Source organism: Pezoporus flaviventris, unplaced genomic scaffold (assembly GCF_033815535.1).
Source record: "Pezoporus flaviventris isolate CSIRO_AGI_PZ_B2104156 unplaced genomic scaffold, CSIRO_AGI_Pfla_v1 ptg000040l, whole genome shotgun sequence".
Taxonomy (NCBI): domain Eukaryota; kingdom Metazoa; phylum Chordata; class Aves; order Psittaciformes; family Psittacidae; genus Pezoporus; species Pezoporus flaviventris.
In genome coordinates, this window is record NW_026892588.1 from 9,270,147 (window position 1) to 9,295,003 (window position 24,857).

The 24,857-nt window shown below is 44.8% G+C and overlaps 2 protein-coding genes across 3 annotated transcripts in view; one reads left to right on the top strand and one right to left on the bottom strand.

Annotated features, from left to right (window-relative positions):
* RYK (receptor like tyrosine kinase) overlaps positions 1-15,679 on the bottom strand; it is a 58,496-nt gene extending 42,817 nt beyond the window's left edge. For both annotated transcript variants that reach the window (XM_061465220.1, XM_061465219.1), the window contains exons 1-2: positions 15,379-15,679; positions 606-727 (exon numbers count right to left, since the gene is read on the bottom strand). In XM_061465220.1, coding sequence (XP_061321204.1) covers positions 606-727; positions 15,379-15,679 — 423 coding nt within the window. The remainder of the gene's footprint in view (positions 1-605; positions 728-15,378) is intronic.
* CFAP410 (cilia and flagella associated protein 410) overlaps positions 15,678-24,857 on the top strand; it is a 120,761-nt gene continuing 111,581 nt past the window's right edge. The window contains exon 1 of the mRNA XM_061465221.1: positions 15,678-15,751. Within this exon, the coding sequence (XP_061321205.1) occupies positions 15,678-15,751 (74 nt within the window). The remainder of the gene's footprint in view (positions 15,752-24,857) is intronic.

Consider the following 24,857-nt stretch of genomic DNA (forward strand, 5'->3'; position numbering starts at 1 on the left):
AAAACCCACCATCCGGCAGAGACTAAACAAATCATTTCAGAAAAAGAAAAAAAATCGTTAAGTAACTGGAAATCCTTCAAAATGTAAGAGCATACATAATCTTTATCACAGTTATTGCTGCACACTCTAGCCATAGTGATTAAGTGAAATAAAAATCCCTTTCCATTTAATCAAGGCCTGGTGATAACATACTAGATGCTAGTTTTATAGATTCTTGACTCCAAACATAGGTTTCTAGAAATCTCTAAAATGCAATTGCTCTGCATTTGATTTCCAGAGGCTTCAGTTCATGGATGCTCCTTCTGTGTGTTCAATGAGCCCCTGGAAGAGATTCCACAGCCAGTAGCTTGGATATATACATATATGGTCTGCCAGAAGCAAGAAGTAGAAAATACTTCAAAAGAAGTGGTTAACATTTATAAACCAAGAAAGGAACAGTTCGGATACATATTCTCTAACTTACTGCCTGCAACCATAGAAATAATTCTTTTTCCCCTAGTATAATTTTTGCAAAGAAAAAAGCCATTACATTACAACAGTGGGTATTCCCTAAGCAACACAGATCATGTATCAAGCACTCCAACACAGATGTTATGTCTGCTTACCTTAGATTTCGCATGCCAGCTGAAGTGAAGATTGTTGGTCTCGCTGGGTATTAAGAGATTGAATGACAATGCATAATGATTAACCACATCATTCCTCACATAAGACAACTCTGCATCAAGACCTGTAATGAGAAAGAAGAGTAAGACAGGGAAGAACCAGAAGTAACACACTGGTAGAAGCAACTCTCAGTACCACCAACTCCACTTATATTTGAATGTTTAAGCAACTACTTCCTCAAGTTTATAAATTCAATTGCAAGTTTGGAGATGAATGCTCATGCAGGTCAGCATTAACAAAAGTGCTTCGAATTCTTACAATTCAACAATTTCAGAGATGCTGCAGCCTAATGAACAGGTAAAAGTTGGAATGGGAAGGAAAGAAACATAACTTTTCATACAATCTTCCAAAAGAGTCATTACAGACTCTCCTGAATGTAGCCCTGTCTGCTTCTGGGAATCACAGGCCCAATTTTGGTCTTATCTACAACCGCCTACACTCAAAACAAACTGCTTTGGATCATCAGCTTGTTAACTGCAGGTAATTCTTCCTGGAATAGCACATTTCTTGAGACACATAAGTACTATGGAATTAACTTCAAGGTAATTAGATCATAACACAAAACATAGTGAGAGAAGGAATGTCCATTTGTACACCAAGTACCTTTCCCTTTCTGGACATTTTAATAAACCTACAGAATTGAAAGACCCACAAAACTATTTATTACAGAGCACTAAGGTGCATTTTTCTAATTAAGACACATAATCTGATATTAAAAATACCAAAGCTGCTGTTACCTTTTGCGGCACATATTCCAAGGTCACAAAGAATGTAAGAACACAGGGTACAACTCTAAAGCTTGCCCTGGGTACTATTAGCAATTAGTGATAAAATAAGCACTACAAGTTAACTCACTTCCCCGCAGCTGTAAAATTAATCCCAGATCTATATCCTCAGGACAAAACCATAATGTATTTGTAATCAGTACTATTTTGTCTTGTGTCATACTGCTCTTCCTCCTTTGCTGCCACTGAAATGCTATTCTGGCTCAGCAATATAGTGACATGCTAAGAGAACAATTAGGCAAACCAGACACAGGTGCATGCTCCAAGCATAATCCATGCAGAGGAAATAGAGTTCAATTAAGGTATCCTGAAGTTATTCCAAGAATACAGAGAATCATGAAAGGGTTGTGGGCTTTTAAGTAAAAAAAAAAGGTAACAACTGAACTGTGTAGACAAGCTGCATTTAAACAAAGCTTAGCTTGAGAGAAACAGTTCCTCCTGTTTAGTGCAAAAACTGAGCATAGAGCACTGCAAAGTGATAAGCTTTCTCTTATTCCAGAACTTTATTTAATCCACCTTGTTTTCCACAAGATACAGAAATGCAGCCAAGATATTCCTCTTCACTCTGGTTGCTGTTAACCACTGCTGGCTCATTAGTGTCCTGAAACTTAATCAAAACCCAAGAGTATGTAACCACAGATACTGGGACGTGGCTAAGAGGGAGAACCCTAGAGACTGGATGCGTGAATCAACAGACCAGAGTAATCCCAGGGACAACTACTCAAGATCTTGAATAGAAAAAGATGCAGGTGAAGCCTTATGTGCTGAATATAATCAGCCTGAGACAGTATCTAAAAAAAAAAAAGGTTAAACTTTTCTTGTCCGATTTGTACATTTTTCTACTCAATAATAAATGGCAAATGCAAAAATACATCCACCAGCAAGATAGGGAGGAGAGGAAAGCACAAACAAACCTTGAAACAAAATAAAGCTTGGAAAACACATTAAAGAAACAGTTTTAAAACATCAGCTGTAGTTCTGCTTTGGCAAGCCTCCTTAAACAATCTATGCACTATGTGCAGACAAGGCACAATGCTAAAGGATCTGGTTTCTCATTACTTGGAATTGACTAACCTACACCAACCCATGTGAAAACAGCAAAACCAATGCGCTGCTCCGATTTCCAGGCAAAACCACCACCCTTTTACCCAGGCAACCCCTAAATCTCATTAGCTTTCACATCTTTGTACCTCCCAGTCTTGAGCGCAAACCTGAAAGAATAAATTAAACTTGAACACAAACAAAAAGGTAAATTTAAGCAGCACCACAGAGAAAGTCTGTCATTCTTTGCACTGTTTAACATAACAAAACATCTGAAGAAGCTCAGAAAGGAAGGGGAGAGGCCAATTTTCATTCCCAAATGCAAAGGATGCTGGGCAGCCCTTGTGTTCATGACAAAATTGAATCATTTCAGTCTAGCTGCCTAACAAAACACCTCTTTGCAAATGTCCTTGGGCAAATGCAGCCTAGCTTCAACTATTTTTTTCCTCTCATTTTAAGCACACTATACAAAAGAAACTTTCCTCTATCAGCATGTGAAGAACTAGATTTTATTCTTACAAAGCAAATCTATCCTACAACATGCACTAGTAATAACACATCCTTATTAAGGACAACAACAGTGTTCAGGAGTCTGTTACCTGGGGTTCTACTTCATTACTTACTTGTTTCAAGCTATCATAACATTATTCTGGCAGACTTTGCCTATAATCAAGAGACAGAAAACAAACATGCAATGTAAGAGTTAAATGAGATTGCTGTTAGACTAGAGCTAATGTTCTTAAGGCAAAAAGTAGTATTTCATGAAGAACAGACTGGTAACACTAGTTGGCATAATCAGCTCTCCCAGCTGCTTATCAAACCCTGTGGTAGATTCCTGCCAGCATACAGAAGTGAATGAAATTAGTGCCTGTCTTCTTAGTATGCTAGTCTAATTTGAAAGAGTTTCTTCTGAAGCAGCTGAAAAATCTCTTGCAGTGTGACATCAAACCCCTACAGTTCTCATGCAGAAGCCGCTCCTGCTCCTGACTCACAATGAAATCAACTGAGTTATACAGTTAAACAAGTTACTATCTTTTATATAAATATTCTAGTTGTTCAGAGGCTTACATGCTCTAGATAACCATGTCCCCACTCCTGAGCAGCTCATCCAGGTTAGCTCTCTGGCCAGACCAGAAATTTCCACTCCCTGGTGAACATCCACATGAAGGAGCATGAACCTCAAGCTTCAACATCCCTTCACCACCATCCACTCCCCAAGTCTGTGTGTCCCAGCCCATAAACACACAGGATTCTCCTAGCAATGGACAATTCACCTTGTTGAAGAAGGATACAATTTTTCTTCTCCTTCCATTTTCCTTTCATTGAAAGCTCACCCTAAGTGCAAAACACTGACTAAATCCTCAGCTTTCCTTTTTTTTAGCAACAGGTTTACTGGAAAAATTCTACTATTTTCATACCATTAGCCTGAGTACAAGAAAATGGGGCAGAAGAATTAAAAAAATCAGCTCTGAACTACTGAAATTTTTCTTTTTTTCAGAGTAAAAATTTTTCCAAAGCAAGCCTTCTTAGTTTGAATGTATTTAATCAGTTCACTTCAACAATCAGCTACACAGGACTGAAACTACAACTTAAAAAAAAAAAAATAAAAGAGGAAATCAAATACAAACTGACCCACATGGATCAATTTCATTTAGAAAAAGCAAACTATTGGAAATATAATACTAAGATCTGAATATACATACACACACTTCCAATATCCTTGTATATATATATTTAGCATATACAATGAAAAAAGTGAACTTTCCTTTAATAGAGTAAGTAACAGGTTATATAGTTTTCTACTTGCTTTTCTACTTAAGTTTTCCACAATGCTACAGTCTGCCAGTTATAGGTGTTAGTCAGGAATTCAGGCTGAAATACTTGCTTTTAAAAGTCTTACATCCCAGACTCTCTGGAAAAGATGACTGACTACAGAATCACAGACTGGTTTGGGTTGGAAGAGACTTTAAAGCTCATCCAGTTCCAATCCCCTGCCATGGGCTGGGACACCTTCCACTAGACCAGGCTGCTCCAAGCCCCATCCAGCCTGGCCCTGAGCACTGCCAGGGATGGGGCAGCCACAGCACCTCAGCACCCTCACAGGGAAGAATTTCTTCCTAATGTCGGTGACCTACACAACAGGCATGGAGAAATGGGATAGATGGGAATAGGAATGGTACAGATACAGGGTTGGAGGTGACTGAAAGGGAAGTCTATAATATAAAAAAATAAAATGAGCTTTGAGCAATTAAGCAACTTTATTCTTAGCTCACACAATAGGCATATTTATGAAATAAAAACTTAACTTCTCAGTAATGGCAAACGTCTCAATTATTGTAACATGAAGTTTGATGCTCCTTTTGAATTAGAATGAAAGTAAACACTGAGACTAGAAAATAAAAAGAATGGTCCCATTCATGTCAACTGCAGATGCCCAAGAGTACACACCCTGAAATTAAATCACTTCAGATCACATGCTCTTGAACTGAACTGCTGTTATTTTCCCAGCCAAAACCTAATCATCTAACAAAGATACATCAGACATCATCTGGACTTGTGAATAACATGCATTCGCAATATTTTAATGTCATCTACCCACAGAAGTTGTGCCACTTTATGTTTGTTTTGGTTTTTTTTAAGTTACAGCACTGCACCCACATGTTCATTCAGTCAGCCCTGTAGGCAACAGCATAAGGTACAACAGCATCAGTTACCTGCACTTTATGTTATGGAGAAACTTGAACGTATGCAAGTCAACCTACAGGGGCTTTTAGAAGCCCTATCAAATGCCTCTGGCTCAAGATCAGAGGGGTCATCTCCAAGAGGACCTTATAGTAGGCATCTGCTACTGACCTCCAAACCAAGACAAGAAGGCCAACGAAGCAGTATTTGCGTCAGTTAAGTAAGCTTCAAGTCAACAGAATGTGGTTCTTCTGAGTGACTTCAACTGCCCAGACATTTGTTGGAAGAACAATACAGCAGCTCACGTGTCTCAGGCGTCATCTATCAAGATCTTGGAATGCATGGAGGACTGTTTCCTCAGACAAACGTTAGATGGGCAAACCAGGAATTGAGGGACTGCTGGACTTGCTACTCATAAACCAAGAAAACCTGCTCTCTAGTGCCTCAGTTAGTGATAGCCTCAGCTGCAGTGATCACAACCCTGTGGAGTCTGGGATCCAGCTGAGTGTGCTGAAGGTTAGTAAAAAGGGTTTTGATTTTAGAAGAGCAAACTTCAGCTCACTCAGAGCTCAGCTGAAAGATATTCCATGGAGGATAAAGGAGTTAGCAAGTGGTGGGAGATGTTTCAAGCACATTCTCTTGGAAGGAGAAACACTGTTCATTCTTTAAAAGTAAGGTAAATGGGTGAAGCAGGAGACCCCCCTGGCTTAACTGCAAGTGTTTGAGTCTGCTCAGAATCAAAAAGGAAAGCATACCAGAGATGGAAAAGCAGACAAATAACCATTGAGAACTACAACAGCAGTGTCAGGGTGTGCCAAGATGCAGTTAAAAAAGCACAATCTCAGCTCAAATTGAAATTGACCAGAGATGTCAAAAGTTACAAGAAAGAGTTCTTCAGGTACATGAACAACAAGCAGAAATAGAAGGAAAATACTGGCCACCAAAAACACTGAAAAGGCAGAGGTTCTCGACACTTTCTTCTCCTCTCTCTTTACCAGCACTGTTGAGCCCCAGGCCTTAGGAACAAAAAGCCAGGTTGATGCAAACACAGACCCACCACCAGTGAAGGAAGAGCTGGTATGTGAACTTAAGAGGTCCTCCAGGGATCAATATTGGGCACAACACTGTTCAATGTCTTCCTAAGTGATTCTGATGATGGGATCAAGTGTACTCTGATGAAGTTTGATGATAAGAGCAAACTGAGTGGGGAAACAGGCACTTTGGAAGGGACAGACACTCTACAGGAAGACCTGGATAGACAGGAAGAGCAGGCTAACAAGAACCTTACAAAGCAGGCTGGGATCTGCCTGGCTGGGGAGCAGCTCTGCAGAACGGGATCTGGGGGGCCTGGTGGACATCAAGATCAGTATGAGTGAACACTGTGCAGCTGTGGCAAAGAAAGCCAACAGGATGCTGGGAAACATCAACAAGGGCATCCCAGTAGAGATAATGGAGTCATTTTCCCATTCAGTGCTTGTCAGGCCACACCTGGAATACTGCGTTCAGTTTTGGTCCCCACTATGCAAAAAAGATGTGGACAGGCTGGAGAGGGTCCAGAGAAGGGCCACAGAGATGAGCAAAGGCTGGGCAAGTCATGCTGAGAGAACTGGTTTTGTTTAGCCTTGAGAAAATAAGGCTCACGGAAGACCTTATCACCATGCTCCAGTATTTAAAGGGTAGCTACAAAGAAGATGAAGACTCCCTTTCTACAAGAAGTCACATGGAAAAGATGTGGGGTAATGGGCAGAAGTTAATCCTGGAAAGATTCCAAGTTGGACACAAAAGGAAGAATTTTCAGTGAGAACAATGAGCCATTGGTAAAAATGCCTCTAAGGAAGCAGTGAATTCCACAGCACTGGACACTAAACGTTCAGCTGGACAGGGTGCCAGCCCAGCTTGCGTAGACCATGCTTTTGCCATGATGATCGAGGTCCCCTTCCAACCTGGTGTTCTACGATTCTGTGACTGCTGAACGGATAACATACCATTGAGACACTTTGAAAGCTTTCCATCACAGTGACATTAATTAACGATAAACGCAAGTTCCACATGAACTAAACCATATCTGTTTGTTTCTGTGGCAAGCTCTACACTCAGGAAAGCCATGGCGCTTTGTACTGGTTTTATTAGGAATTACTCTGCAAGGCCATCAGCTAACTTCATAAAGGCCAAAGGAGTTTTGAGAGAATAACCAACCACATCAGCCTCGCTGGTATCATTGGCATTACGTATTCTGAGTGGCTGCAGCTTTTCAGGCCTGCTAAGCAGCAGCTCCAACGCTCATGTTACTGCTCTGATCTTTCCCAAACAGCATGGTGAAATCAATACACTGGTTAATTTAATTATGGCTATTCAACACTCCATAACTAGCAGCAGAATTCTAAAGCATCACATTAGTTTCATGCTGTTGCTTCTACTCCCAGCTCTCCAAAGCAGTCAGTGCAAATATGCAAGTTATCCACTTGAAAGAAGGACAAAGGCAGAGATGGAAGCGAAATAATGGATTTGAAGCCTCTACCACTGCACCCTTTGTACCACCACAAGGCGTTTTCAGAGAGTGTTAGTATTCATTCTTGCATGGAAGCTGCTGGTGCTGCTGCCATTCAGAGGTGGGTGAAAAACAGGGGGGGGAATCAATTCATCAGGCACAACTCATTAAATGCGCTTCACCCTTTACACACACCCAGTTTTCACAGTACCATTTTAACACTGCACACTGAGTCACCACAGGAATAGTCTCTAAGTAAAGACCCACTGCAAGTAAAATACAAGCCTCAGTTATATCTCAGTCTGGATAACCCCAGGAAAGAAATACTCATCAAGCAATCCCATTCCACCAGAACAACTGTGAACCAAGATATATTTGGAATTAGTCTCAGTTATTTAGCTTTTCCAGTATCCAAACACAACTCTGAACAGCAGAAGGGGAGGAGAAAAAACATTTCCCGCTCTCAGGAAAATGCTACCCTGGGATTTTTCATTCTGCGAGCATGAGTCTGATCTCTTGCATTTCCTGCTGCCCAAGTGGTGTTAAGAAGCAGTTTCAGTCCCTGTCTTCCTCCCAGTACTGCAAGCCCTTCTTGCTGGCTTTTCTCATGCATGCAGAGTTCTTTGCCTCCATTTCCTCTCTCTTGTTCCCATTCCATCCATGCACTGGAGGGAGAAGGAGAGAATGTATTCAAAGATACCAAACAATCAACAGTGATAAAGAAGATGCTGCCAAACAGAACACAGGTGTAAAATCACAGCAGTGAAGAATGAAGCTTTGGCATATCCCCTCCCTCCTTGCCCCACATCAGACCAGCCTTCAGTCTCAGAGGTCAGATTTCTTCGAAGTCCCTGATACAGAAATGTTACAAGAGCCACACACATTTATCACTAGACAGACCTTGGCCTATTGGAAGCTGAAATGACTGCTTCCTCTCCAAGCTGTCTGCTGCCTGTGCAGTCCCTCCTCAATAGCCAATCTGCAGAAACAAACTGCTTTCTCCAAGAAGAATTCAGATGGAGCCCCTGGTATTTTGAAATCCCAACACATCAGCTGATGTGATAAAGCAGGGTGCAGAAATCAACCACTCATCTCAACATGCACGAGGACTTTGGTATTTCCCGGATTTCCCTTTCAGTAGCAGTCACACAGAATAAATTATTTCAAAGCAATCCTAACCCAGGCTAGAAGCTGCCCCCACTAGCGTCACTTCTGACAGCCTTCACAGGCCATTTCCAACTCCTAGAATCATACTCTCCTGCCAGTTTGCAAGCATTACAAATATTGCAGTGGGTTTACATGACTGTATATATGCATCTCCAAAGCAACACCTATATGCACTTTGCTATTTGAACTTCTCAAATTTCAAGTGAGGTAACAGAATGAAAAGGGCACAGGAACCCTAAATGCAGCTTGGTCTCACATGAACCTCAAAATACTGACATGAACAGTGGTACTCAGTAAATAAGAGAGACAAGTATCCCCGTGCACTGAAAGGCTCCAAAACAAAGAGATTTGCTTACTCCAGGATACAAGTAACTTGTCACAACCTGCTGCAGCTTGCAAGCAGCCAGATGTTGCTGCATGCACCCTCTAAATACCCTACCAGACTTAATCCCTCCATTTCTCCAAAACAGACATAAGTGCCATTTACCTGCAACACTGAAAAGCCCATCTAGTAAGCACCACTCACAGACTATCATTAGGTTAAAAAGCTTTACAGGGCAAGGTACTAAAATATTTACCCTAAAAATAACACAATTAAGTGGAGTATAGCAAAATACATCAGCAGCGATACAGATTAGTTATAGTGCACAGCATCTGTCAACATCAGAAGCTTTCTTCCCATCCAGCAGTGTGCACTTACAGTAGTCTTTATTTTTAAGTCCCTTTCAAATGGTAAATGAAGCAGGTTTCTGCACTGCTGCAAAGACAGGCAAGTGGACCACAGCCTATATTACTTATTTTTGCATACACCATGCAAGAAGTTACCATTCTTCAGGGAGAAGCACTTAAAAGCTAGAAAATTAAGACTTACAAACATGTAGACAGCAGAATCAGATTCTGAACTGTCGGTCATGTACCACAGACACTTGCTTCAAGACCTTCGAGTACTCAAACATCTCACCTTCAGCCAATGTCTTACTCATACTCCTGCAACTACACAGAGGCTCTGAACTGTATTTTTTCCATCTTAAAGAGGCACCTGTACAAGCAGCCATAATCTACCCATCTCACATGGAAATTTATCTTGGATGCTATTAACAAAACTCAGAGCACAGCACTAGCTCCCTGTTGGTGCTCTAGGCTGTAATGCTTTCACAGGCAGGCATGAGTAGGTTTTTAACAAGGCCCTGACACATTTCAAGAATCAGAAGAAAAAAAAATACTTCAACATTTTGGACATCCAGCTCATCCCAGCACACTGATTTTCAGCTCCCTTTCATAACAGGGACAACTAACCAGGCAACAGATAAAGGAGCAAGAGAATGTCCAGTCACTATAAACTCAGTGCAAGCACAATTAGGCACTTTTGCTGTGAACCCCAAAATAGTGATACTGAGAAAGCCGTTTCACAATATAAAATTAAGACGTGTTATTTAAGATCAACTGCTGCAGTAAGTAGATGTTTAGTCTCCATCTAATACATACAAAACTGCATTTGGCCTGTAATAAGGCTCTGTTCAGTTCTGGTGAAGCCATGTGGGGTTCAGTGCTGGGATCCCAAATACAAGAGACATGGAACTACTGAAGAGAAGCCAGCAAAGGACCACACAGATGACTAAAGGGATTGGAGCATCTCTCCTACAAAGAGGCCGAAAGAGCTGGAGCTGTTCAGCCAGGAGAAGGCTCAGGGAGATCTCATTAATGTATGTAAAACACCTGAAGGTGTATTCACAGAGGATTGAGCCATGCTCTTCTCAGTGGTACTCAATGACAAGATCAGAGGCAATGGGCACAAACTGAAACATAGGAGAGTCTGTCTGAACATCAGGAAAAACTCACAGACTGTGAGGATGACCAAGCACTGACACAGGCTGCCCACAGAGGTGGGTAGTGGAGTCTCCATCCCTGGTGATGTTCAAAAGGCTTCTGGACACAGTGCTGGACAAGCAGCCCTAGGTGTCCCTGCCTGAGCAGGGCGTTGGACCAGATGAGCTCCAGAGGTCCCTACCAACCTCAACCACTCTGTGAGTCAGCAGTGCAATTTAAAACACAAACAACCACCCTCTACTATAATAGATCCTCATTAACTTTGCATCTTTCAACCAGACAACTCATTTTAGTAAGCTGCACGCTGGCTTCAATGAAATTCTAGAACATGGAAGGAAGTCACATAAGTGTTAAATTAATTTAACCCTGTAATTAAGTAAGTGCAAATATAAAACCAACAGAAGATGGCATTCAGTATGATTACTCAGAAGAAACTAGACCAAAAATTACTAGGTTTGCAAACTCAAAGCAAGCATTGTAGGACTTCTGGACTTCACAATTCTCCTGCAACTCTAATTTAGGCCCCTCCTCCCCACTAATGTATTCTGATAGCCCTCAGTTACATGGTAACATACTGTTTTTTACCCCATGGGACTAAAGTCTTATTCAGTGTTTAAGCTATACCTGTCTCTAAAAAGAACTGGAGCCATGTGCTGAGGAGGGCTATCCACAAGACCAATTTCACAATTGAAAGGTATGAGGTCCACCAAAAAAACCCAAAATCTGCAAGAACAAAAAGGACTGTCCTTGCTGCTTAAGCATCTCATTGCTGCTGTGAACCATTAGGAACCCCCAAAATCCGCAAGAACAAAAAGGACTGTCCTTGCTGCTTAAACATCTCATTGCTGCTGTGCACCATGAGGTACCACCTAATGAATGCTGCAAAAGAACTGCCTGCAATGCAAGAAAAATGGCTTCAGCCAAGTTTTCACAGGCAGCTACTGATTCTGGTCCTTGTACTCAGAGGGTATAATGCAAGGTCTGTGAGGCTGAGCTGCAGAACCACCAGGAACTCAAAGCCGAAGGTCTAAGAGATAGACTATGAATGCATTAAGTGCTAAATAATGCTATGTACTTTAAACAGACCAGATCAAATCCTTAATTATTAAAGCTACCTACCTAATATTAATGGATATTTTTTACCTTATTCTCTAAACCTCAGTTCATTATCTGCAAAGCAGGGATACATGTGCCTTTATATCACAGGATCCTGTGAAAGCCAGATCAATCGAGCATTTCAATAGTAGACAGACACCACATTCGGATTTCACAAGATAATCTGAATGAAAGTCACTAAATCAAGTACAGACCTGCTACTGAGCAACTCATCACTAGTTTCACACCAACTGCCCTCTGTATTTAGCATCACAGGGGAAGAAGTAACCCGATCAAATGGTGTTACCATACCTATACAGTTAGATACTCCATAAAACTAATATTACTTTCGTTAGGTTTATGCAAAAGCCCAAAAAAGATTCTCCATGAACCATCTACAAAAAGCTGCAGCTCACAGTGCCAAGAGAGTTCACAGAGACCCCTAAAAAGGGCTGTGGTGCTCTGGATGTCTCTTGACAGCAAGCAGCACTTCTCTTCCTCGTTCCTGACTCTCCATCACCCCTTACCTCAATGCTGCTCTCACACACCTCTAGCCCCCACTGCCATCACTAAAGTCGCCTCAACCAAGTCTTCTGGACTAACTCCTCTTTGTACCTTTATCCCATCTATTGTTGAATCCTGGCTGGTGCAAGTTGAATCTGACACATTCAAACATGTGAAAACCAGTTTCTTTTTTTTTTTCCCTCACAAAGGCTTATAGTTTGGATGGCTGCGAATGTTTTCCATGGGAACGGGAAGAGATGTTTCTGACAGAGACACCATCTGCCTGCCATATAGCAAGCCCTGCTTTCATACCATGGGAACACTGCAGCTTTTCAAAATAAAAAAATCAGTCTCGCACAAGACAAGCCAGTTTTCTCTAGTTTTCTTCTCTGTGAAGTTCTGAAGATTTCAAAACAATTCCTCTTAAGGCAGACACATGGTCAGAATCACATAGCCTAACGGTGGAAACCTGGCACAGCATGCATGAAAGTAGCGGGCAGTTTGCACTATAAATCATAGTATCTGTCCTGTCTCCATACCACAGAAAGAACAGCACCCACAAATAATCTTAAGCAAGTCAATATTTCATTTACAAGAGCCACATCCTAATTAAAAACATAGACCATGGTTCCGTACGACACCGAACTCTGGTTTTGAGGAGAGCAGAAGCGTGGCAATGCTCCACTGAGCTGGTTCAGCCTCGCTGGTGGTAAGACCATGCATGGGTATGGCCCCACAGACTTTACACCAGACCCTGCAGATGCTCCAGCTTTGCATGGAGGATGCACTGCATCACTCTCTGTGGCTGATTCAAAAGACACACGGTTGTGTGCTTACATTTGTTCCAAATCAAATTTGTGATCTAAAGATCACAGATGATATTAAGCATGAAAACACACCACAGGCTGTAGTATTTCCACAGAACATTTGGGGTTATGAGCACTTCAGAAAGTCTTCAGAATTTTCTGTTCAACCACAGCAAGACAGTAGCAAAGACAGAGTTTGTTTAGAAACAAAAGGTGACAAAACTAGATTCTAGGCTTGTATTAGCATCTTCCCTGAAGTTCACTTCACAAGCAACATCATTTTCCTATGAGCTATGAAGGACTGTTCTAGCATCCACTAAACCATGGCTTTTCTCAAAGTTACAGAAGCTGAAACACCTCCCTGCTCTTTGAAAGTTCATGCACACCCATATGAGCACTCAAACCATAAACTTGATTGTATGTAAACACAATACACATGCTGCAAAACTGAATGTTCTGAAATAGCTTGGCTTGTTTTCAGAAGTGTGAAGAACTGGAACAAACCTGTCTATCCTTTTGGACTTCCTTCTGCCAGAGGAATGCATAAAGTCACCAGAGATTTGATTGCCTATGCCTCTAGATGCCTCAAACCTCACCCTACCTACAACAGTTAGCAGGTGTAAAGGATATCCCTAAAATTAAATCTGCTGGTGCCAACAACACAAGGTAGATCCTGATAGTTTACACTGCAACAGATTTCTAGCAATCTGAATCCCACTAACTGAAAAAAGTGACAGTTTATCTCCCCATTAGACTCCAGTTTACCAAAGCCTTTGGGTTGCAGAAGCAGAACAGATCATTACGTGTCAGTTTCTTGATGTGACTGGTATAAATCAGCTACAGACAGCTTGAGTAACAAGTGGTTTTGGACTCATAAGCAATAGACACCTATAAGAGAGCTTTTGGGATGCAATTTAACCTAAAAAACAGTAACAGCAGCTTTTCTCTCCCCAGTTGATGCTTAAAGATGAATACTTGTGCTAGTTGTCCATGGAAGCCTGGGCAAATCCAGCTAATAAGAGTTCTGGCACTAGACTCAGGGGAGCTCAAACCTCACCACTGAGTATTTCCAAGATTAACTACTTGTTTAGAAACTCAGCTAAACAGCAATTCTGACATTTTTATCCTCTATCTGCAACAGAGCATCTGGCAGCAAGCACATACAATGTAAAAATGATAGCAACAGAAAGCTAATCACCAGAGCAAACCATAAGGGAGAAATATTTACACTGTTATGCAGTCCCTGGGTCCCCTGACTTCAGTCAGCTCCATGCTTAGAGAGTTCAAATTAACCAACCATGGTCTTATTTTGTCCATTTTATGTAAATAAGTTCTTCCACTGCTCTTTTTTTCGGCTTACAGAGATACAGGACACTTGCTGAAACACAAGTCACTAGGGATACCAACATATTTGTTCTGAGACCCCAGCCACCAACTCTAAACAAGAGCTTAAGCAAGCTAAAACCTACAGAAAACAAATCTTTGCTTAAATCAGAGACTTTCCAAGCACAAAACTACTGCAAAAGCCCTCCACAGCAGGCCAGATGGGGGACTTCAGGAACTGTCTCCAAGTACTCACACAATTGTCAGCCTGCCTAGAAATTCAGATTCCTTTCACACACACACACAATTATTGCCAGGTCTCCTCTCTGCCCTCTGAATGTCACTTGCCTCGCTAAATCACAGGCCTGAACTAACCTCCTCTTCCAGAGCTTACCCTACTCCCATGGGGTACCAGCCTCAGTCCCCTGAACCCCAGAAACCCCTCACCATTAGGGTAAAGCCCAGTATTCTTTTCTTCCTCCAGCCACACAGACACGAGGCAGCAGAGACCCTGTCCCCGAGTTCCTCAGATCGCTCCATTCTCCCCATGGCCCCTGCTCCCACAGTCCTATAGAACAGCACACTGATCCCCAGATTCACCCAACCCCACACCAGTCCCATCACGCTTCCATCCTCTCCTGAGATCCAGCTCCTTCATCCCTGCTCTCAGCCCTCCTCCATCCTCCCCTGCACCCCCAGACCTCACAGCAGTCCCACAGACCTCACAGCAGTCCCACAGACATGCCCATCGCTTCCTGGACCCCCACAGCCCAGTCCTCTGCTCCCGCTGATTCCCACCCGAGTCCAACAGACAACCCCACACACATTTCCTGAACCCTCCACTGCCGCTCCAAACCCAGAGATACCCCCTCATTCACCTCCTTTAGAGCGCCCAGATCCCCAACAGCTTCTCAGTCACACAGACACCACTCCCCCAGCCCCACAGACCGCCGTGTGCCCCTCCGGCGGGCCCGGCGCAGCCCCGGCCCGCACTCACCGATCAGCCGGCGCACCTCCTCCTCGCTCAGGTAGAGACTGAGGCTGGGCCCGGGGCCGGCAGGGGGCCAGTCCGGGGGCCCTGCCCCTGCGCTGTGTGGGCCGGAGCTGGGGCCGGCCTGGCCCTCAGCGCCGGCGGGCAGGAGCAGCAGCAGTGGCAGAAGGCGGAGGAGATGGCGGCGCGGGCCCCGCACCCGGCACCACGACGGCCACGGCAGCCGCCGCCCCGCACCCGCCTCCCCCGGCGCCGAAAGGGGCCGGGCTCTCCGCCACCGCCCCGGCTCACGGCCTCCCGGCACCATGGCTCCGCGGAGCAGGCCGGCAGGGCCGGGGGGTGTAAGGCAGGGAGGGACCCCCCCGGCCCGGCCCGGCCCGCCGAACCCCCTCACACGCCGCCGCGGCCACCGCTCGCCGCCCCGCCCCTCATGGCTGCGCGAGACCGACGCCACCGAGCGCCGCGCGCGCACCGCACGCCCCGCCCCGCGCACGCGCGGACCCGCCCGTCTTTCCGTCTAGCCGTGCCTTTCCGTCGCCCCTCAGCGCCGCTTCAGTCACACCCGGATAAGGGGAGCGGGTTTCCCATCCTGCCTCTCGCAGGGTGATGGGCAAGAACAGTGAGGCCCTGCCTAGCCCCTGCCTCTTGCCGGTGCTCCACAGTCTTAATGCGTGTCTCTCGAGGGGGGCCCTGTGCCCGTCCTAAGGGAAGGCAGGAAGGGGGTGACCTCACCGCCGCCCTCTGCTGTCATTTCCTCCATCTCGCACCGTTCCAGTCCCACGGTCTGTCCTGGTCACCTACAGCAGCTTATCGTAGAGTTAGTTTGGTTTGGAAGGGACCTTCGAAGGTCGTCTGGTCCAACCCCTGCAATGAGCAGGGGCATCTTCAACTAGATCAGCCCGCCCAGAGTCACATCCAGCCTAACCTTAAATCACAGCAATGGCTTGGGTTGGAAGGAACCTTAAAGCTCATCTATTTCAAGTCCCACTGCCACAGGCAGGGACACCTTCCACTAGACCAGGTTGCTCCAAGACTTATCCAGCCTGGCCTTGTACATTGGCAGGGAAGCAGCATTCACAGCTCTCTGGGCAGCTTGTGCCAGCACCTCACCAGGGATATTCCAGTGTCTCCAGGGATGCCACATCCACCACCTCTCTGGGCAACCTGTGCCAGTGTTTTATCACCCTCACATCCAGCCTGAATCTCCCCTCTTTTAGCTTAAAAACTAGAGGCAGACCCAGCGTGTGTGGGCTCTTCCACTTGGCAAAAAAAACTAAGCAAAAGATATCCTGAGTAACTGACACTGCACAGAAATTTACCTGACTAGAAATACTTCTGGAATACCAGCATTTTGGTTTAAGACTATTTCCTTTTTTGGTAATTTTTTAAAAAACTTCACATACTGGTGTAATATTTAATGTGTTAATTTGCTCTCTTATCTTGCATTTAACACTCCTTTCAGAGTGCAGAGCAGCAGCATTTCATTTCACTATAACAAAGGGGGCCTCTGATCTTGAAAGGATGCTTATTTCAGTCCCAGCCAAGCCACTGCTGCCTATAATGATCCTGAAGTAAAATCTAAACTGTAAACACGTCTGCTGTTTTGTTGTAGTATGAAATGCCAGCAGCAGTGCTGCGTGACAGCTGATGTACTTTGAAAGAATGCAGTAAGTCAAATGACAAAAACAATGCTAAATTCCCGTATGAGACTTTCAATCTTCTATACAAAAATTCCCGACCTCTTCCCAAAATCCTCTTCTGCACAGAATTTCAGAAGTAAGTATTTCTGTTGCAGTTTTGGCACAAAACTCCATTTCAAGATGTCCACTTTTCCCCTGAAATGCAAAATCTCTTGTCACCACTGGCTCTGCAAGTGGATCTATTTTTTGGGAACTGACGTCAGACCAAATGCGCCTGTTCCCTCCCCCTCCCGGGGCTGATGATGGAAGAGCCGTCTCCATCATCACCTTCCTACCTGCTTTCAGACCTGGCTGCTTTCCAGCTCCTCTGGACTCCCCAAAGAACAGTAACAGCCTTAGGAAATTTATCACTGGTAGCTGCCTGCTTGATTGAGATTTTCAGCAGATGTGTCACAATATTCTTTTATGACCATTAAATCAATTAATAGCTTTGAATTCTACGCTCCCTTCTGGCCTGCCAGGAGAATTTCATACCTACATGGGACACCCTGACAGAAGAATAATGCAGGCTAATTGGCCACGGAGGAGTTTTAATCAGCGGGTCTTTCATAACCACGAGAGTGGAAAGAATATAGTAAGTCCTGCTTTTGTAATCACTGTGGTGAAAGGGAAATCACTCACACACCTTCCCACAGCAAACATCGCTTACTTAGCAGCTTGAGGCATAAAAAGATAAAATGGCAAACTGAAAATGGAGTTGCAAATTGCATGCAGGTCTTTAGGTGGGTGGATGTGGACCAGCCCAAACAGCACTCGCTGCTGGAAGATAGCCCTCCATACTACAGGTTCTCCACAGACCATTTGTCAGCCTCTAAACCCTGGGCATGTGTGTTTATTTGCCATTCAGACATACTCTAAATTTCAGGCTCTGGATATTTTCCAATGTATCTCAATTAGGGATTCATGGACAGACAGGCAACTTGTGGTGTCTGACATGACCAGAACCAAAACTGAGGCTCATCTTTGGCTTAGGAATCCTGAACTGCCTGACAAAAATCATCTCAAAAGCATTCACAAAACTGATGTGCTAAATGAACATGAATTTGCACCAAGCTCTGCTTGAGAAATGTAGAGGATCAGAATGTAGCAAATCAGCCTGTTTCAGCAACTGTTTTAGCCTGTTTAGTCTCTTAAACTAAAGCCTATTTATGGTAGCAATAACAAGCCATGCTTCAAGTTCTGAGAACGTAAGGCTGTTAATATCCTAATAGTGTATCACTCAAAGGTAACTGGTGCAGTGTTACCTCTGGCACTTAGGGTCCTATTTCCTCAGGCTGAGCCACTCTTGCTTCGGTTTCATCAATTGTGCTTCCTGAAAGGCTTGCCTACAGATCAAGCAAACTTCTGTCAGGCTTCTCTGGTGAAGGTAGCAGACAGCTTACATGATGAGATGCTGCCAAAGCCGCCTGAGCATAGGCATGGATTTATCACTTTGAGAGATCCCTGCTTCACTCGCAGTCTTTTATAGTGCAAAGAGGTAACAGCAAGGCATTGGTGCTGCTCTCTGGAGGTAAGATGAGCGCAGCAAGGTTGAAGAATGTGGTGTAGGCACCCGGCAGGAGACAGCTCTTTTATTTTATTTCCTTGGGCTTGTCTAAGACTTGGCAGGACAGACAGGAAAATGCAGGCACTCCTCCTCTATTAAAACAGCCTGTAATGGAGACAGGACCCATAGGAAGCCCCAGAAGGTCACTGTGCCCCAGTTTGCCTGCAGTCCATTTCTGGGCTGCCATTTTCAATAGGATCAAGGGGGGAATACCATACAGCCATCCTGTCCACTGATAACATTACTTTAACCTTAAGCTCAGTTATGTCTGCCTTGGACACAGGGATATGAAATTCAGCAGGAATGTGATATTCAGCAGAAGGACCCATGCTAGGGTTATTGGACTGCGTTTCTTTTCAGTGTGTAACTTGCCTCCTGGAAGTCACTGGACGATTTTAACAAAAGGTCACCAAAACCGCATAAACCAAATGCAAACAAACACATTCTTAGGCTGCATCTGCCAGCCTGCACACAGACACTTTTAGGGCGAAAGTCCCTGCTGGTGTGTCTGTTCTGCTGTGCCTGTGAAGCTGATTGCTTGCTGAGCCCTGAAGTTATAACTAAAATGCAGTCTGCTACGCTAAGAATAATCGGGAGTATTAGAAGTTGAATGAGGGTTTCATGGATGTCACGAAACATATCCTTTGGAAAAGGTGAAAAACACAATTCAGAGGCCAGCTCAAATGCTAAAGATCTCCTGTTGATTTTTTTTTGGCTGCACAGACTATTTTTGGCAGGATTGAGTTCACAGTCTTTCAAAACCATTCTGGGTAAGATTATATTACAAGGGGATACACAAAGTCTCTCCATGGAAAACTGCTAGCAATAGCTGTGAATTCACAGCACTCGTATGGAAAAGTTTTGCTTGGCTACGCAGTGGGATGCATCATTGCTTGTGCTCTGAGCATGATTGTATCAGCACTTACCACTACCGTGTCCTGAGGGGCATAGAAGAGCTGGTATTAATTTCTGGATGTAAAACAAATCTGGAAGTGGAAATAGCTGACAATTCATGGCACTGATGAGAATTTGAAACGTTAGGACCTCATGGAAGACATACAATACAGGAATATTCACTTGTGTGCTGGAAGATGGGAGAAAGGATTTTGGTTATGACTGCTTCATGTCCAGACTTGCTTCCACCCGCTGCTGCTGCTGTGATAAAGGATGGCTTTTCCCACCTCCTCTTTATGACTGTAAATGACTGTATAACATGCCCTGTAGAACTGGCCCCTTCATGTAGACGCAGGAATGAGGTCCTTCTGCCTCTTTCACTTCAGTCAGTCTTCCAACATTTTTGCCTTCAAAGAGTTTCTCTTCTTTATGAGTACCAGGTGACCTCAGCATTTGGATGGCTTCCAGCAAAGCTGCACATTGGCTGTGTGGCCAAGGAGCCTTCATCTCATTGCTTGCACAAAGACCTCTGCCAGGTAGGCTTCTCCACAGAAATGCTGTGGAGCAGATTTAGGAAACCTAGAAGATGTCACAGCTGCGGCTGTGTAAGCACTGGGCTTCCTAAGCTGTTCGGTATTTATCTTCTCAGGCAACTTCTAAAGGGCTCTGTCATGGCAGAAAGAACCCCTTTCATGAGCAAGGATGTGTTTGTACACTTCCAAGTAGCAATAAAACCCATTCATTTGCTCTGCTTCACCTGCTGACATTTGTTGAGGGGTGTCCCACTTTCTGTCTTCCACAGAGCAAAGTGTCCCAAGTTTTCCAGTTCTCATCTCTTACTTGGGTGGAACAGACTGAAGACTTTCTGATTTTTTCTTCCACATCTCCAAATTTGCCATCCCTTTTCCCACAGCCAAAGGACAACCAAGAATAAGGGAATGGACTATATATTGAATTGTATGAACAGATGCATAGTATACATACATAAATTATACATATGTATTATAGATACATAAATAGTCTGTATAGATGCAGACAGACCCATGAAGTCTTCCAGGGTAGGAAAGAGCTGAAATTTCAAAGTTGAAAACATACAGACACACACACATCCCTCCAAACTGTTTTTATCCCATCAAATCAACCATAAACATGAGGCACTAGCTGGGAAGCCTTTTGTGCCCTGTTTCTGGAATAGCAGAGACAGCACAGAGGCAAAGATAAAAAGCCTCAGACTTCCAGACTGCTTCCCTTTCCAAAACACTTGTACTTTTTCTTATACTAATTTCAAATTGTCCATATTATGGACACAAAAATATTATGGACACAGGTCCATAAAGCCACCCTTGAGAAGGAAGGGCTGGCTGATCCATCACTGCAAGAGCTGGACCTCTTGGGCTGGAATATATAAAGAGAGGAAAAGCTGCTCACAGCACAGAGCAGCAGAGGGAAATGCTGCATGCAAGTTCCTGGAAATGTAACATTTAATGGGAAAAACATCCTGGGAAAATTAAGCTGAGACCTATATGGCATTAGGCAAGCAGAGGCTGGAAGAAAGCAATGCATCGGAATACAATTTCAGCATGTGGTTGCTAAGGCACATGCCATTCCTTTGTTTGCCTTATAAGGGGAGTGTTGGATGCCATGATATTGCTAAATATAAAATAAATAGCTTCTGTATGGGGGGCTGGTCGTCTCACCTCTTTCCTCCCCAGGGCACCCGTGGGATGCTGGCTGGGGTGTGTGTCATCTGAAGTGCTTTCCTTGCCAATAGATGCCAGGATCTGGGGCCAGTTTAAGGCATAGATTGTCATTACAAGGCTTGTAATGCTGTTATATTTTGTTTTGCACTCAGACAATCACAGCTTAATGCTCACATGAGAGCTGGTATCATGATAGGACAGAAAATCACGAATAAAACCATTTTGATGACAAAATGGAGAGAAAATTAGGAAGATGTCTGCTGGACAGAGAAGGAGGCAAGCAGACCTTGGGGGATCCCTCCAGACCTTGCACTGTAGTTCAGCACATGAATCCAAATGAAGCACCCGTTCTCAGAGACCTGTCCTCTCCATGCCTTTCCCTTTTCCCTTGGGAAGTCAACTAAACAGCAGTTATAAACTAGTGTGGACATGGTTTACAGATCACTTATGTAAGTTTTCCCCTGTGCTCTGGAGGTTCAGGTTGTTTTATGGTTTAACAGGGTCTTTTGGAGCCCACACACAGTGTAGGAATGGAGAGCACTACTTGTAGGAGTCACTGTACCCCATCCTTCTTTCACGAAAGTACAACTGGAGCGTTTGCCCAGGAAGTGGAAAATTTTTATTTGACTTCCTTTCTGGGCAAGTATTAAAATCTCCATATTCACTGGGATAAAAGTTACCACACATGAGAGCCAGAAAGCAGGAATCACTGGCTCACCCAGTTCACTGAATCCCACACCCTCTACAGAAGAAGTTGCGGAACCCTTGGATCCATCACAGCTGGAAGCAAGAGGGAGCATGATTCTCACACTCCTGTCAGGGTTTAGATGGTTCTGGGGAGCAGCAAGCCTGAATTTCTTTAGGCTGCAGAGATCTATCTCATCTCTCATTCTCTGGGCTAGTGGTGTTACAATTCATGCAATGTCACCAGCAAAGCATCTGAGGAAAAGCCAACCCTGCTCACACCTTGCATGCAGGGGATAAACAAGCGTTTTGGTCTCTGGATCCTACATGGATGAAACCTCTTGCTTGTGATCCCAGTTCAGATGTCCATGTTCTCCTGCATGCTCCAAATAAGCAGCTCCTGGATGACTCCTACTCAGCAGGAGGAACACTTGGGAGATTTTTGCCTCTGCATACACACCAGAGAGAAACCAGGGCTCCAGTTCCAAACCTCAGGCTGGGCACCTATGGTTAGATCTTGCACATTTGGCAGTGGTTAAGTTATTGGTGTAACCGAATATAGACTATGGTGAATGCTAGGTGATACTAATGGACTCACTGTGGGCAACAGGAATCTCCCCGTGGCTTGTGGTGGACTTTAGAGCAGAGCAGATGATGATCAAACCCACCAGAACCTGCCCATGGGGAGGAAGAAGAGTACTGGTATTGATTTCCTCAGCCGCACATGCAATCTGAGTCGTTATTGTGGCCAAATGGAGGTACCTGCTTCTCTTCGCAACACTGGGCAATATTGTTACACCCTAAGCTCAAGTGGGCACCTTTTACTGAAGACAAATACATTTTACGTCTGAAAAATAGATTCCCATGGCTGATATAATCTCATATAGATAAAAATAGATCAATTTTGATTATGCTTACATTGCAGAGCCCATAAACTTTAACAGACTCTTTCCGAGCCCTAGTCTTTGGGCTTGGAACATACTCAGCACCAGTAAGCCAAAAGACTTAGTGGGATGCTTTGCCTCATTAAAACATGTTGTACTTCTGCCTGCATTCTGTTCTTTCAGGGCTGCTGTGTTTCCATAAAGCCTCATCTTGAAAATGAGATGAGGGTCAGGAAAAAGGCTGTGGAAAGACAACCTGACCCTCTCCCATCCAGCTGTTCCTGGGTGTTTCCATAGTCTCTGCCAGACCATTCATTCTCCAGCAGCTCATGCCAGTATTCCCACATAGATTTCAGTGCAGAAAAACACTTTAAAGCCCCAGAGTCAGTGAGGTGCGATCCTGTAAGCAGGTATTTGCTTGGGCCAGGTCTCGCCCCATCCTGGTCGACACATTTTCACCAGCTGGTTCCTCTGCTGATTTCTCACTGTTGCGACAAAAAACCCAAGCCAGGCATTTTCTACACCAGGTGCTTCAGCAGCAAGTCACTGTCCTAATGGAAGCAGAAATAGGGAGAGTTTCTCTGCTGGATGCCTCCATTCTCCCCACAGGCTGGATTTTAGTCCAGCTGTGGGCTGTCCCCAGCTGCATGTCTCAGAGGTTATTTCCACTCCTGGTCCAGCATCTACCCTTGATAGCTGGGCAGAGATTTATGGAAAATGGGAGAAGGACCAGGGGCCTCAAAAGGGCTGTGTCCCATAGGGAGCAGGGATGGGCAGCTGAGGGCTCTCCCAAGCCCAGACAGAGCAGAGCAGCCCCTCACCCTGATGCATTTTGTGTCAGTTTCCCCTGGCACCAGCTTTTGTTGCCTTTAAAAGTCATCCACTACTGGGAACTTTCTTGCTTCATGATCACCGTGATCAACCATTTCTCTTGCTTAAGCAAAATAGGCTATATTTCCTTGGCCTTTCGCTGCAAATTGGAAGCCTGACCTTGAACGGATTCCACAGGTCTTATTTCATCATTTTCCTTTTTGTCCAGTTTCTGTCAGGACTGGACACAGCAACCAGGGATGGATCACAGGAATTGATTCTATCTCCCATTTTCTACTGAAAGCATCTCCAGGAGGGTCAGGGTGAGGGTTGGGTCAGGGTGAGGGTTAGGTCAGGTGGAAATGAGCTTTCCAGCACTGTTCAACATCTTTGTCAGTGACATGGACAGTGGGTTTGAGTGCACCCTCAGCGATTTTGCTGTGTGGTGTGGTCAACATGCTGGAGGGAAAGGATGCCATCCAGAGGGACCTGGGCAGGCTGGATGAAGTTCAACAAGACCAAATGCAAGGTCCTGCACCTTGGTCAGGGCAATCCCAAGCACAAACACAGGCTGGGCAGAGACTGGATTGATTGAAGCCCTGAGGAGAAGGACTTGGGGGTGTTCATTGACAAGAAGCTCCCCATGACCCAGCAGTGTGTGCTTGCAGCCCAGAAACCAACCGTGTGCTGGGCTGCATCCCCAGCAGCATGAGCAGCAGGTCAAGGAAGGGGATTCTCCCCCTTTACTGCACTCTGGTGAGGCATTCCCCCTGAAGTCCTGTGTCCAGCAATGGGGCTTGCTCAGCCTGGAGAAGAGAAGGCTCAGAGGAGACCTTAGAGCAGCTCCAGTGCTTAAAGGAGCTACAAGAAACCTGGAGAGCGGCTTTTGACAAGGGCCTGCTGGGACAGGACAAGGGGGAATGGCTTTAACCTGACAGAAGGGAAATTGAGATGAGACATTAGGAAGAAGTTCTTCCCTGTGAGGGTGCTGAGGCGCTGGCACAGGGTGCCCGGAGAAGCTGTGGCTGCCCCATCCCTGGCTGCACAAGAGCTTTAAGCTCCCTTCAACCCAAACCATTCCATCACCCTGTAACGCTCCCCGAAACCGGGCCTGCTGCCGAGCGCGGTGCGGTGCACGGAGCGGACGGTGGGTGTCGCTGCCCGCCCGGTCTGACCGTGCCTCTGCCCGTGCGGACCCGGGGCAGCGCTGCTCCGCCAGCGCGGTGCGCAGGAGTACCCCCGAGGGCTGGCAGCGCCTCTTGCATTC